At 36.4% G+C, this 14,184-nt stretch overlaps 1 protein-coding gene across 33 annotated transcripts in view; it reads left to right on the plus strand.

Annotated features, from left to right (window-relative positions):
• The window catches only part of Trol (terribly reduced optic lobes), a 145,364-nt gene that overhangs the window by 119,929 nt on the left and 11,251 nt on the right, over positions 1 to 14,184 (plus strand). For 27 of the 33 annotated variants that reach the window (XR_014439435.1, XR_014439436.1, XR_014439440.1 and 24 more), the window contains 26 exons: positions 401 to 463; positions 726 to 740; positions 1,617 to 1,844; positions 1,993 to 2,130; positions 2,219 to 2,467; positions 2,788 to 3,661; positions 3,724 to 3,848; positions 3,940 to 4,117; positions 4,238 to 4,448; positions 4,798 to 4,938; positions 5,134 to 5,427; positions 5,520 to 5,722; positions 6,032 to 6,257; positions 6,561 to 6,931; positions 7,213 to 7,495; positions 7,776 to 8,217; positions 8,550 to 8,846; positions 9,512 to 9,648; positions 9,733 to 9,913; positions 10,208 to 10,480; positions 10,639 to 11,193; positions 11,447 to 11,867; positions 12,122 to 12,347; positions 12,418 to 12,703; positions 12,888 to 13,148; positions 13,333 to 13,599. Coding sequence is in view for 3 of the 33 variants with exons in the window: in XM_083102742.1 (XP_082958868.1) it covers positions 401 to 463; positions 726 to 740; positions 1,617 to 1,844; positions 1,993 to 2,130; positions 2,219 to 2,467; positions 2,788 to 3,661; positions 3,724 to 3,848; positions 3,940 to 4,117; positions 4,238 to 4,448; positions 4,798 to 4,938; positions 5,134 to 5,427; positions 5,520 to 5,722; positions 6,032 to 6,257; positions 6,561 to 6,931; positions 7,213 to 7,495; positions 7,776 to 8,217; positions 8,550 to 8,846; positions 9,512 to 9,648; positions 9,733 to 9,913; positions 10,208 to 10,480; positions 10,639 to 11,193; positions 11,447 to 11,867; positions 12,122 to 12,347; positions 12,418 to 12,703; positions 12,888 to 13,148; positions 13,333 to 13,599 (6,945 nt within the window). In the remaining 30 variants the exon portion in view is untranslated. The remainder of the gene's footprint in view (positions 1 to 400; positions 464 to 725; positions 741 to 1,616; positions 1,845 to 1,992; positions 2,131 to 2,218; positions 2,468 to 2,787; positions 3,662 to 3,723; positions 3,849 to 3,939; positions 4,118 to 4,237; positions 4,449 to 4,797; positions 4,939 to 5,133; positions 5,428 to 5,519; positions 5,723 to 6,031; positions 6,258 to 6,560; positions 6,932 to 7,212; positions 7,496 to 7,775; positions 8,218 to 8,549; positions 8,847 to 9,511; positions 9,649 to 9,732; positions 9,914 to 10,207; positions 10,481 to 10,638; positions 11,194 to 11,446; positions 11,868 to 12,121; positions 12,348 to 12,417; positions 12,704 to 12,887; positions 13,149 to 13,332; positions 13,600 to 14,184) is intronic. The other 6 variants (XR_014439450.1, XR_014439455.1, XR_014439462.1 and 3 more) reach the window with 3 other exon arrangements.

The raw sequence follows: 14,184 nt of genomic DNA on the forward strand, positions 1-14,184 counted from the left end.
TATTTTTATTATATTATTTCACTGTATTATATTTAATTATTTAATTATTATAAAGAAATTAATTATTAAATTAAAACAAGACTACATTTTCTTAGACGAAAAATGTAGAAGGTGTTGGATAAAAATGTCAAATTAACAAAGTTGAAATATAACGCAATTAGTTTAGATGTTTTGTATGTAGAGTTATTAATTATTAATCACGGATTATTTTACGATTGCATATTTTATTCATAAGTACTCATACGTTACTATTAAGTTATTGATAAGCGTTGAGAAAAGCTCTCTTTAAATTAACAATAATTAGAAAAAATACAATAGGCAATAGAGAGCAAGAGAGATCTCTTGCTCTCTATTGCCTATTGTATTTTTTCTAATTAAGTTATTGGTTTTGTTTATGCAGATACTGATGGAACATCCGATCTTAGACTGAAGACATATCCCAGTGAACAAGTGATTAAAGAAAGTAAGTACTATTCTTCTTGCTTTTAAACATGCATAGAGTGTTTAATTAAATATTGCATATGCATTTGTTGCATTTTCAACTCTTATATAATAATTACTATTCTATAAAATTTTCAATTATTTCAAATCGAAAAAATTTTAAATATTTTGCAAAATTAATACTTGAGAATAATAAACAATAAATGTCGCGTTGCCAATAATTATCGTATTTGAAAAGAAATTAATTAATAAATATGTTTGTTATTTTCTCTTGCCTTGGCCAGATCCGGCGAAGCAAGGTAAGATTTTACAAAAGATACGATATAAGCTGCAAAAATCATATATATATAATGCTGTGGGCTAAAAAATAATAATCATGAATCATAAAATGTGCGAAATTGGTAATACGATGCGTACTTGGATTATGGTGTACATATAAGTGTTCACATACATAAAACTATGTATCTTCTAGCTTATTGATTTTATTTGTATTCTGTTATAAATGCTTCATAAAATAAGCAAAACAAAATATATTTGCTGCAATATTCGAATTAATTTTTTTAAAGTTCTACTTTTAGTAAACTGTATCTGTATTAATGATACTATAATTTAATATAATTATTTCACATTTCACAGATATATCGCAATTATAAAACTATAACACATTTATTTAAAGAGCAACTTTAAATCAAATAACAAAGACTTTTTAATAATTTATTATCCATGAAAAAAAGGCATGCTTGAAGACATTGATTATGCATGATTTCTAATGTTATTTGAAAATTTAAACTAAAACTCAATTTTTTTATGCTATAAAATTACCGAAAACTTTTCTATTATCATCAAATATTTAATAATCTTAATTATCACATATACAAGCATTATATTTAAAAAGCTCTTTCAATATTAATTATGTCGGATGCCTTGCACAGAATGTTTCCACTATCTATATATATGTAATCTACGAGCATCGAATAATATGATTAAGAGAAAAATATTAAAATATTGCATGGACCAAACTAACGCATATCTTCTTAATTTGACAAACGGGGAAATTCACTTGCTTATTGACATTTGACGTCTATCATGGACGTTGATAATCCGTAATCATCAGAGATGCAATCTCTTGGAACAAGGCCAAATTTATATCACGCAAAATCAATCGTTCCAATCAGGTCGCGAAGTCGTATTTCAATGCCGTGACGAGGGTCTCCTACGTGCCAGAGTACGTTGGATTCGCGGTAATGGTTTACCTCTGCCGTCCGGCAGCCGAGACATCAATGGTCGTTTAGAGATACCCAATATCCAGCTCGAGCACGCTGGAACTTACATTTGCGAGGCCGTGGGTTATCCGCCGTCTACTCCGGGTCGTCAAGTGAACGTCATTCTTACCGTCGAGAAGTGTACGTTCCTCTTTCTTTTGCCTCTTTCGATTTTATTATTTCATTGTAAGTAAAAGTTATTTACAATGAAAGAAAACTATAAATTTTTAATAAATTCGAAGCTACTTTAATTGATTAAAGATTTATTAAATCGATCGATCTCGCACAGTTGAGCAACCGGCCACCAGACCACCGCAAGTGTGTCAGTACGATCAAGCTACCTGCAGCAACGGAGACTGCATTCCCAAATCGAACGTTTGCGACGGCAAATTTGATTGCACCGATGGATCTGACGAGATGCGATGCAGTAAGTACTTTCCAGAGCGACACTGTATCGGCCATTCATATTTTATGATACGAATTTCACGCGAACGTCGCGCGCCCATTTTCGACAGGTCCGCACGGATGCGAACCCAACGAGTTCCGTTGCAATAATAAGCAGTGCGTCAGCAAGTTGTGGCGTTGTGACGGCGACAAGGATTGCGCAGACGGCAGCGATGAGGAAAACTGTGCGCCGTCTCCCCCGGGATCTCCATGCCGTTACAATGAGTTTCCTTGCAACAGCAACAAACAGTGTATCCCGAAGAGCTATCACTGCGATATGGAGCGCGACTGCTTGGACGGCAGCGACGAAGTTGGATGCTGTCAGTATCGATGAGTATTTCACAAGTAGACCACAAGACATCAATATTTCAGCACCGGACTTTATATCAGATAAACTTAACGATCGATAGCGGCTAACTTTGACGAAACAATCAACATTTTAAAATTCATCATTCTTTTACAAATCTCTTCGGTATACTTTATTAATGCATGTCTACCTTAAATTTGAGAAAAATCTAGAATGTATTATTATTTTACATCTTTTATTACAACGTGTCGCTAATAATTATTTGATGAAATGCTGTTTGTATCAGCCATTATAATATTACATAATGTCTATGACCGATTTATTCTTATGCAGCTCCCGTTTACATCGTGAAACCACCACCGCCGATGGTTGTTCTCGAGCCAGGCGAAATGTTACTTCTCACTTGCACCGCGATCGGTGTCCCGATACCGGAAATCAACTGGCGACTCAATTGGGGACATATTCCCGAGAAATGTACGACCGTGTCGACTAATGGAACGGGTACACTGACATGTCCGGACATACAAATCCAGGATCAGGGCGCGTATTCGTGCGAGGCGTTGAACGTCGGCGGTTTTGTTTTCGCCGTGCCAGATGCTATCGTTGTCGTAAAGGAACCTCGCAACATCTGTCCAAAGGGCAAGTTCAATTCTGAGGCGAAGAGCGTCGACGAGTGTATCTCGTGCTTCTGCTTTGGCGTCGCCACCGAGTGTCGCAGCGCCGACCTTTTCACTTATCAGATTCCACCGCCTTTTGACCGCCACAAGATTGTGTCTGTCGAGACCGTTCCGACAGTCAAAATCCACGGTGACATCAGCAACCAGATATCTCAGATTCGCCCACTCGGTCGAGATGGCGTTCAATTGTTGGAATCTTTCAGCAATGAGTTGAATGTCTACAATATTCCTTATTATGCGCTGCCAGAGAACTATCACGGTAATCAATTAAAATCCTACGGTGGCTACTTGAAGTATTCGATCCGTCATAGCGGTAACGGTACGCCGAACAATGCACCTACTGTGATCTTGAGCGGCAATAATTACATCCTGGTGCACAAAGGTAATGAGCCGACGCCCGATTATGAGATCGAAGAATCCGTCAGGTTCTTCTATGGTGATTGGTACAAGCAACAAGGAAGAAGCGAAATCCTGGCTTCTAGGGAGGACATCATGATGGCGCTAGCAAACGTAGACAACATTCTTATAAAGTAAGCATTTTGTATCATTAATCGTTATTATTTTTCTTCAATTTGTTTGATATATATTTCAGAGTGAAATACGACGATTCGCCGCAGCTGGACGTTCGTCTCACCAACATCGTAGTAGATACCGCCGATGCGCGAAACACCGGCCTAGGATCCGCATCCTTTGTTGAAGAATGTCAATGTCCTACCGGTACGTATGTACTTCTGCGACTATTCGTACTTTCGCTTATTTACTATGGAGTAGAATTTCGTTCATTTCGCTCATTACTTTCATATCCAAGGATATACCGGTCTGTCTTGCGAACACTGCGCGCCTGGTTATCTGAGGCGAGAAAATGGTCCGTGGCTTGGCCAGTGTTATAGAGACGAACCACCGTGCCCTCCAGGATACTATGGCGATCCCTCAAGAAACATCCCTTGCCAGATTTGTCCTTGTCCGCTTACTAACCCGTCAAACCAGTAAGATGCGAATCAATTAAATTTATTATATTATTTTGATTATCGTTTTAATTAAAATTCGTTTTCGTAATTTATAAAAAGTAATAAATAAGTAAAAAATAACTAAATCACGGAAAATAGGTTCGCTCGCACGTGTCATCTTGGATCTGACGGGCAACCTACGTGCGATTGTCCCGCTGGTTACGTTGGACGTAGATGCGAACAATGTGCTGCCGGTTATCAAGGAAATCCTCTTATTCCCGGAGATATGTGTGTTCCACTTCAACAATGTGATCCTAATGGCAGTCTTAGTCCTAACGCCGATCCGCATACTGGAAAATGTCATTGCAAGGTACTATTCGATAATCTGTCGATAATTATTTTTTCATATGTGTAATATTATATATAGAGTATAATATGTAATACCTCCTTCAATTATAAGAAAATATTTTTTATGGATAAACTACTTCATCAATAAAATTTAAACGAGATTAATTGCGCTATTTCTCAAATATTTTGCATTTTATTGTTGTTCTTGCATCCATCTATCATGGATTCTTTTAACTATAAAAACGTAAGTATATTATACGATCCTTTTATATGCAGATATATATAAATCGATATTCAAAATAAATGAGCCCAACACACTGCGGTCAAGAAGCACCGTCTATTCTCTGATGGTTTGATGTTTTTTCTTTCAGCAATATGCAACGGGTCTCACTTGTAATCAATGTAAGGCGAATACCTTTAATCTGGCCTCGACAAATCAATTTGGATGCATAGCTTGTTTCTGTATGGGTATTACAAACAGATGCGTCTCCTCTAATTGGTACAGGAATGAGGTACGATAAAGATATTGAAAAAATTTTTCCAATAGGAAAAGTTGCATAAACACAATTATTTTATACATTCCTTATGAAATATAAATTTGCGCACTTTTCACACTATAACTTTTAGAAATATAAATACTTAGAATTAGATAGAAATAGAAATAGAATTAAAAAATGAAGATTTAATCAATCATTCACGCATTGTAGATTCGTGTATCATTCACCAATTCGATTCGAGATTTCTCTTTGATTGAATCCAAGAGCACCGATGCACCAGCCATTGTAGAAGGAATTCATCTAAACACTATTAGCCGAGAAATAATCTACAGTGATTTCCCAAATCGTGGAAACAATGACGTTTATTACTGGCAATTACCTAGCATTTTCTTAGGAAATCAAATAACATCATACGGCGGTAATCTCAAGTACACTGTCAGATACGTTCCTTCTCCGGGCGGTCAAAGCTCAAGAAATAATGCCGCGGATGTCGAACTTATCAGCGTAAGTGCATATTCGTAAATCTTAATTCGTGTATTCACAGATGAAGATATAGTAGGAGAGTAATATATATATATACCTTAATGTGTATACAGGCTAACGATATCAACTTGCTTTACTACTCTCGTGAGTCTCCCGAGCCAAACTCCCAGCAATCATTTACTGTACCGTTACTCGAGCAATATTGGCAACGCAATGATGGAACTCAAGCGGATAGAGAGCACCTTCTAATGGCTTTGGCAGACGTGCGAGCCATCAAAATCAAAGCCACTTACACGACGCATACAGACGAAGCTGCGTAAGTACTTTGTATATATACCTCTGATATTATTGAGTTTAATATATTCTTAATTAAAGCGAGATTATTTAATAAATAAAATTTATAAGTAAATTATAATTATCTAGGTTTTATTAAAATTTTTGAAGTGCTATAAAATTGTTTGAGAAATATACAAGCGATATCAGAGATAAATTTTCCAGCATCTTAACGCGAAATTTGTGAAATTAATTAATATTTAATTAAATGAAAATTAAAAGCAAGATTAATTGGAAACATCTTAAACAGTTTCGACAATAGTGTGATTTATTAATAATGTATATACTTTAGACTCTCCTTCGTATCTTTGGATACTGCCGAGAAGTACAATACGGGTAAAGCGCGCGCGGTTGAAGTTGAAGAATGTACTTGTCCCAGCGGCTACAGAGGACTTTCCTGCGAGGATTGTGACGTTGGTTATACCAGAGCCATCGAAGGTCTCTACTTAGGTATCTGCGAACCATGCAACTGCAATGGTCATTCAAATCAATGCGACCCTGAGACTGGCGTTTGCGAGGTAAGCAAGTAATTAAAGCAAATTTAATAGAGCGACAATTTTATATTTCAATAAATGTGTGTGACTATTTTGTTATTTCAAATTAATTTTATTTTATTATTTCAAATTAATTTTCGAATTAATTTTTGCAAAAATGCTTAAATCAGAAATATTATAGAAATAGAAATTTTTTTCTTTTAAACATATCTTTCAGAGTATTATAAAATTGGAGGGTAAATATAATTGAAATTATATGAGAATATATAGTTACATATAAATATCTGTAGATATTCAAAATTAAATATTAATGTTTTACATCAACAGAATTGCGCTCATCACACTACCGGCGATTATTGCGAGGTATGCGAACCAGGATACGAAGGGGATGCTACCCGGGGCACGCCGAACGATTGCACATACAGAAGCCCCAGACCGGAGTCATGCAGATGCAATGAAGCTGGCTCGCGTAGCACTTCGTGTGTCGACGGCCGATGCGAGTGTAAAAGGAATGTTGAGGGTCCAGAATGTAATCGGTGCCGCCCGTCGACATACGGATTACGTGCCGAGAATATTGATGGATGCATCGAATGTTACTGCAGCGGGATAACTGATCAATGTCACGAAAGCACATTGTATGTACAGCAAATACCGATGTGGGTGTACGATTCACATCATGGCTTCACTCTTACGGACTCGTAAGTATTAGATGTACTTATGTAAATGTAGTCTAGTAAATATGTCTTTTCATTATTTCCTTATTTCCTTATAAGTTTTACTTGTTACCGAGTAGATTTTTAATTTACAAATAAAATTTAAAAATAAATAAAAATACAAATAAATAAAATTTTATTTAATACCATTAAATAATATCAATTTTATCGGTCTATTTTTTATGATCAGTAAAATCGATACGATAGCAAATAAAACAAAAATTGAATTTCAAAATTTACTATGACACTTGCGCTTTTTTATGCAGGACTAGACGCGACATAATCGATGATGGTTTCGAATTGAATGTGGCAATGAACGAAATCGGTTATCGTTATCCGGATAGCAGAAGTCGCAGATTGTTCTGGTCGCTGCCGAGCGTCTTCACCGGAAACAAAGTGAAGAGTTACGGTGGAAATTTGACTCTGACACAGCATATCACTGCGTATCCTGGCGCTCAGAGCTACAAAGATCAAGATATTCTATTGATCGGCAATGGCATCACATTGTTCTGGACAAATCCAACAGAGCTCCAACCTGATATTCCGCTGGTATATAAAATTTATCTGACATTTTATAATTTTATAAAGAATCGATAAAAAAGCTCGATATTTGAACTAAAATAGAACGTAATAAGCAAAATATATTTTGATTCAATAACAATCTAATAAAAATGTCTTTGTGCATTTATCAATAGAAAGCTAATCGTTATTTACACAATATTCTTTTCATCTTTTATTATATCCTGCTAAATAATACGCCAAATTTAATAATACAAAATAAATTCGAATATTTTACGATTACATACATGACGATATATTCATTTTTCAGACCTATTCTGTTCCATTAAAAGAAAACGAATGGAAACGATTGACCACCGAAGGACCACGAAGCGCTTCCAGAACGGATCTTATGATCGTTCTCTCGAATCTGGAGGCTATCTTAGTCCGCGCGTCTCACAGCGAACGTATGACCGCTACATACATAAGCGACATCAGCATGGATACAGCCGTGGAACATCTAACCGGAGAACGACGAGCCACTCAGATCGAAGCCTGCCGCTGTCCAACTGGTTATACAGGAACTTCCTGCGAAATCTGCACTCGCGGTTATTACAGAGATACCAACGACCGATCCATTAGTTATCTAGGCGCGTGCAATCTCTGTCCGTGCAACAAGAACGAGGAGAGCTGCGAGATCAGCAGATCCGGTCAGGTCAAATGCAATTGTTTGCCGGGTTACACAGGACAGTATTGCCAAGACAATATCGCCGGTAAGCAATAGTGCTTTCTCTGCTTGAATTATATAAAAAATAAAAATAGTATTTTTTATTACATTATTTTTATTATTTTATTATTGTTTTAAAAATGAAGATAAGAAAACGAGTAAAAAATATACTATAATTTTTTTTCATAAATTTTTTCAATTTATATTTGTAAAAAGAATCACTTTTAACAAAGAAAATGAAAATTATCGGGTAACTTTATGTTTCAATATTTTTTATAAGTGTGAGAGTGTAATTTTTTATTAAGATTATATTATAATAAAAAGAGAGAGCTTTCGAATCTGCCTAAAATAAATAAATAGCAATGATACATTGATCAGGTGAGCTCATGGTAAGCCTAATGCCTATGAAAGGCGAAGTTGAGCCGTACTCCACGATCCAATTTACATGCAACTATGACTATCCAGATATATTTTACATCTATTTTAAATTATCGCCACTTAACGGGTTTGCCGTAACTGCGAAGGGTGGCAAACCCGGACCTATAATCAAGACAGAAAAAGGAGCTATCCGCACCTGGTTTGTCCACGTGGGACGCACTGCTTGTAACGTCGAGTGTCACATCGTAAATTACCGTGGCAAAGAACTCGTCAAGATCGTGACATCAATTACGCCAGGTTTGACGGACTACATAGCTTCCATATCTTGTCCGTCCATCGATGATTCATAACTCAGAAAGAGTGTTGTGATGATCATATTACAATTGCGTTATCGTTGGGTCGTAGATTATCATCATAAATCACCATGTCCGGTGAAGGAACTTCGTTGGATTGTAGTTCTTGTCATGATTCCGTAGTTCTTCACAAAATTAGAATTAGTCGAAAGAGCTTGGCTTGATCTTGATGGTATCGAACGTATCACGTACTATGTGTATCGATGTATAGAATATATGTGTTTCTCGTAGCAATTAATGTAAATTATCATCTTTCGGAATAACTGTCATTTTCACGATGTTTTGTCAAAATGTAAAGGTGGTTGGCTCTCCGTGTCACAGAGAAATGTCTATTCACTACAGTGTTTCCATAAAATTGCAGATTTCAATAATGTTCGTATCCTCTCTCTGCTATTATGCTTTATCTCATTTTAAAGTATCATGCTAACCCATACAGCACAGAACATTGCAGTAATATTGCGTCAATATTGCAATGTTGCTGCAATATTACAACAATATTAATAATATTGCTGCAATATTCGGTGCTGTATGGGAAGTTTGCTGCAATATTGTGATCTTATCAAATAATTCCGTGTATCTTAAAATCAATTTCATTTTCATTTTTCTCAGTTGGAGAACCGCAAACTACTACACCTGGTCCTATACCTCCACCGAGGATTATTGTTTATATTCAAGAACCGGAATTCCAGATTGTTCACACTGGAAACACTGTCAGATATCATTGCACAGGCAGATCCAAAGATAGCGTAAGTTGTTTATCAATTTTTTATTTTATAAATTTATTCTTTTCTTATTTTATTATCGCAAATTTTTTTTATCGTTGAAAATAGGAGTCGATAAATATTAGATGGGAGAAAGAAGGTGGTCAATTACCGCCTGGTAGAAGCGTGGACGATGCTAATGGATTATTAGTCATTAGAGATGTGAAGGTATCTGATAGCGGCATATATGTTTGTCAAGTGAGCGATGGAATAAACATTGGACGAAAAAAAGTCACTCTGACTGTTGGAGGTAAACATAATTAATTATATTATGTATCGAATGTGGAATATCATGTCTCATCGTATTTTATATTGTAGCTATTATATATATTTAGAATTACGAAGATAATATTTAAAATATTAAATATTAAATTAAAAAATATTAAATGTTATTTAATTCTCTATATTTTTGTATATTCTTATATTTTTTGTATTGTATTGGATGCAGCATTTCCAAAACACTTGCTGGAAATACCAGGTATAAATCATAACCGCGCTCAACTATTCATGAAACAGATTATAATTTTGTATAATTTTATTTAAGGAGCCAACCCTGTAGAACCTAGAATCACTATAAATCCACCGTATCAACAAGTGAGAGAAGGTGAACCAGTCGAATTCCGGTGCGAAGCTACTGGTAATCCGTCACCTCAATTAGACTGGATTCGAGTCCACGGAAGCATGAGTCCGGAAGCGACATTCCACAATGGTATATGGAACCTTCCAGCCGCATCGAAGAACGACGCAGCTGAGTACAAGTGCATTGCTAGAAACAATGTTGGCATAGATGAGAAGACGACCATCTTGTATGTTCAAGGTATAATTCAATTGTACATTTCAAACATCACGATATTGATTGAGATCTCGAGTTACCACGCATATTAAAAATTGTTATTTAATTACGAGTACTAATTTAAAATCATTTGCGTTAATTATGTCTCTTATATTACTTTCGAAAATTATTGTGTATTACAGACAATCCTAATAAGCCGCCACCTCAAGGTTTACCGCCAACTGTAACTCCGTCCGAGTGGTCTGGAACTATTGGCGATGTTGTCAGACTGATCTGTACCCCATCGCAGCATGCAAACGTTACTTGGACGAGATCCGGCGGATTACCGTTACCTTATACAGCCAGTCAACAGGACGGAATCTTAACCATCACTAATCCTAGTCCGAGCGATTCCGGTATATACGTGTGTACTGCGACAAGCATACGCGGAACAGAAACGAGCACTTCCGCTAGAATAACGATAGTTGCTCGCAAAGAACCACCAACGATTAAAGTCAGACCCGAACGGCAAAAGGTGTCCCAGGGAACAGTTGCCGAAGTGCGTTGTATTACCAGCGGAGAACCAGGTGTACAAGTGAAATGGAGCAAATATACAGAAACGATGAATTCGCGTGTGCAACAAGTAGGAGATACGCTTAGGATCATTAACGCTCAGGTTTCCGATCGAGGAGTATATATCTGCCGGGTTACTAGCTCTACAGGCAGTTACGAAGCCAGTGCCATAATTGAAGTTGAACGTAAGTCTATAGTATCTTTTGATATATAACCCAATGATTAATTTGAAAAAAATGTTAAATTCATAAAAAATATCAGATTTGCATGAAAAATTAACCATGATATAAAAAATACAAATTTTTACAAATAATACAGACTTAAATCTTTTTTCATGTATTATAATCGACATGTTTTTTACACAAATCTTTAAATAAAAATTTTTACTTAAACTGTTTTTTATTTATAAAACTGTAAAAAACGAATTATTTATTACAGCTCGTGAAGCTCCGGTCTTAGAGCTGTATCCTCAAGACATTCAGACAGTCACTCTCGGCGGTTCGGCCGATCTTCAATGTCGTGCTAAAGCTGGCTTCCCGGTGCCCGAGTTGCACTGGTCTCGTCAAGACGGCCGACCATTCGCTTCCAACATCGAACAGCTTCCTGGCGGATTGCTCAGACTATCGAATATTACGGTGAACGATGATGGTGCCTATATCTGCTCCGCGTCGAACGAAGTCGGCTCGACGTCGGTTATCGCGCACATCGAAGTGCAATCCCTGCCTGTGATCACCATTACTCCGAAGCACGGCATTTTGCAAGTGAAACGCGGAAGTCGAGTCCGTTTAATGTGTAGCGCAAGTGGTTATCCGCAGCCTAATGTAGCTTGGAGCAAATACGTGCACGGAGTAACTATACAGTAAGTTAATTAGAATATTATTATGCGATATTATGAGTCTCGAATGTTGTAAAGTCATCATATAATTCGTGAGACAAATATATAATTAATTTCTAAATTTGTGAATTCTTATATTTTATCAAATGTATAGTCGTGTCAAACAGCAACGGCAGTGATATAACGTGCATTTAAAAATTAAACTGAACACTATATTTTGATTTGATTTGATTGCTATCAAAATATTAAATAACCTTTGAAAAACGTGTCACTTACAGTGACACATATAGCAGAACAGCGGCTACTCCACTGAGTGCTGTATATGAGATATTCTCCGTTTCACCTGACGATGAAGGATCTTACACTTGTCAGGCCACAAACGCCGTAGGAATAGCGGAAGAGCGTATTCAAATACGCATCGAGGAAGATGATGATTATATTCCTTGCACTGGCGATAGAGGCGATATTCCGTGCGACGATCGACAACAACCGCAACCTGATAATGTGTGTATGCTGTCACTTTTCAGCTCAATATCCTAATGATACGCTTTTAACGATGAAATGTGATTTTCAGAGAGATCCGAATCAACAAGGAGTATTGATTCCCAAAGATTACTTGAGGATTCCGAACGGTGGCAAGGTGGAAATGCGTTGTCAGGTCTTTGGACCCGATGGAGATCACATCTATCTGGATTGGAAGAGGAGCGATCATCGTTCCTTGCCGGAAGGTAGCACAGTGCACAACGGAGTATTAAGCATTCCGACTGTCGACAGAAACGCGGCCGGAGAATACATCTGTTTGGGCTTGGATCCTGCCGGTACCGTGCTCTTCAGGGCAAAATCCCATCTTGAAATTATATGTGAGTATAAGAAATGCATCGCATAATATAAATAAATTAAAGAATTTAAATTTTCGCATAAAAATCCGCAATCGTAGAAGCTGTATAAAAAATTTATTATTTTAAATTTTAAATTTTCTATTTTAAAAGTTCAAAATCGATTAATTAATTCAAACGATTATTTATTTCATTCGATTTCTTCTAGCTCCTCCAAGAATTGAATTAAATCCCACGCGTCAGACAGTGGGACCTGGGGAGAATCCATCCATAATTTGCACCGCCACGGGAGACGAACCTTTGCATATCGAGTGGGAAGCCATAGGACGTCCGTTACCATATTCGGTATCGCACAGCCGTGGCGTCCTGCAATTCCACGGTATTACCTATTCCGATGCTGGTAAATATGTGTGCAAAGCGACGAACGGAGCAGGAACAGCGGAAGCGGTAGCAGAAGTTTTAGTCAATGGTCAGTAGAAAATAATCAGAATAATCAGTTAATACATTTAAATTTGCAATATGTTATAATATATATATCTGCAATATATGTATCATGTATAGAATACCATATGCATTCATTAAATATTTAAGAATTATTCGAAGAAAGAGCAATTTTGCCATAAATTATAAACCGATGCTCGCGCAATTTGCAGAACATTCTTACGACGACACAGAAGTTCGCGCTGAACAAAGAGACGTGGTGACGCATGCTGGCAATTCTGTGCGTTTACGTTGCGTGGTACGCGAACGTGCGACGATTCATTGGAGTCGAGAAGGACAAGCCTTGCCGAGCACCGCGCGAATCGGAGAAGATTACCTAGAGTTGACGCAGGTGAAGCCAGAAGACAGCGGAAGATACATATGTCAAGCCCAAACTAGCCGCGGTGTATCCAGTGATTATATTAATTTCAACGTATCTCGTAAGTTTCATTATATTTTTCACTAACTCTGTCATTTTAGCATCATTTCATAGATCCTTGCTTCTATTCGAATACATCTGTGGAAGATCATATGAATGCACATATTGACGCTAAACATTTTGCCTGTTAAAAAATATTAATTTTAATTCTTTCAGAATTTTATGCCCTAAAAAGAAATATTATCTTACATTTTGAATTCTGAAAGAGTTAAAATTCTAAACTGCTTGTTTTTACAAAACTTTCTTTGTTATTTCTGCGTGATTTTTCAAGAGAACAACATACTTTGAATAAAACTATTTGAAGATTTCAATTTCTCGTCTAATATAGAACTGGCTTGAAACTATTACTTTCACGTTTGTCTTAATTAAAAAGAAATATTAGCACAAAAAATTTAAATAGTAAATAATAATACGTATACATATATCAATTACATATGTCATTGCGAGTTATATATTAGAGATCTTCTACTTTTTATATATACATATACTAATCTAAAATATCTCTCATACCATTAATATGTGTACCAAATTACTCCCAAACAATACAAATAACAAAAGATGATGCAAAGAGATTAAACAAAATAAT

Source organism: Camponotus vicinus, unplaced genomic scaffold (assembly GCF_025532165.1).
Source record: "Camponotus vicinus isolate PSW18456_S1 unplaced genomic scaffold, iyCamVici1.0 SCAF_6, whole genome shotgun sequence".
Classification (NCBI taxonomy): Eukaryota; Metazoa; Arthropoda; class Insecta; order Hymenoptera; family Formicidae; genus Camponotus; species Camponotus vicinus.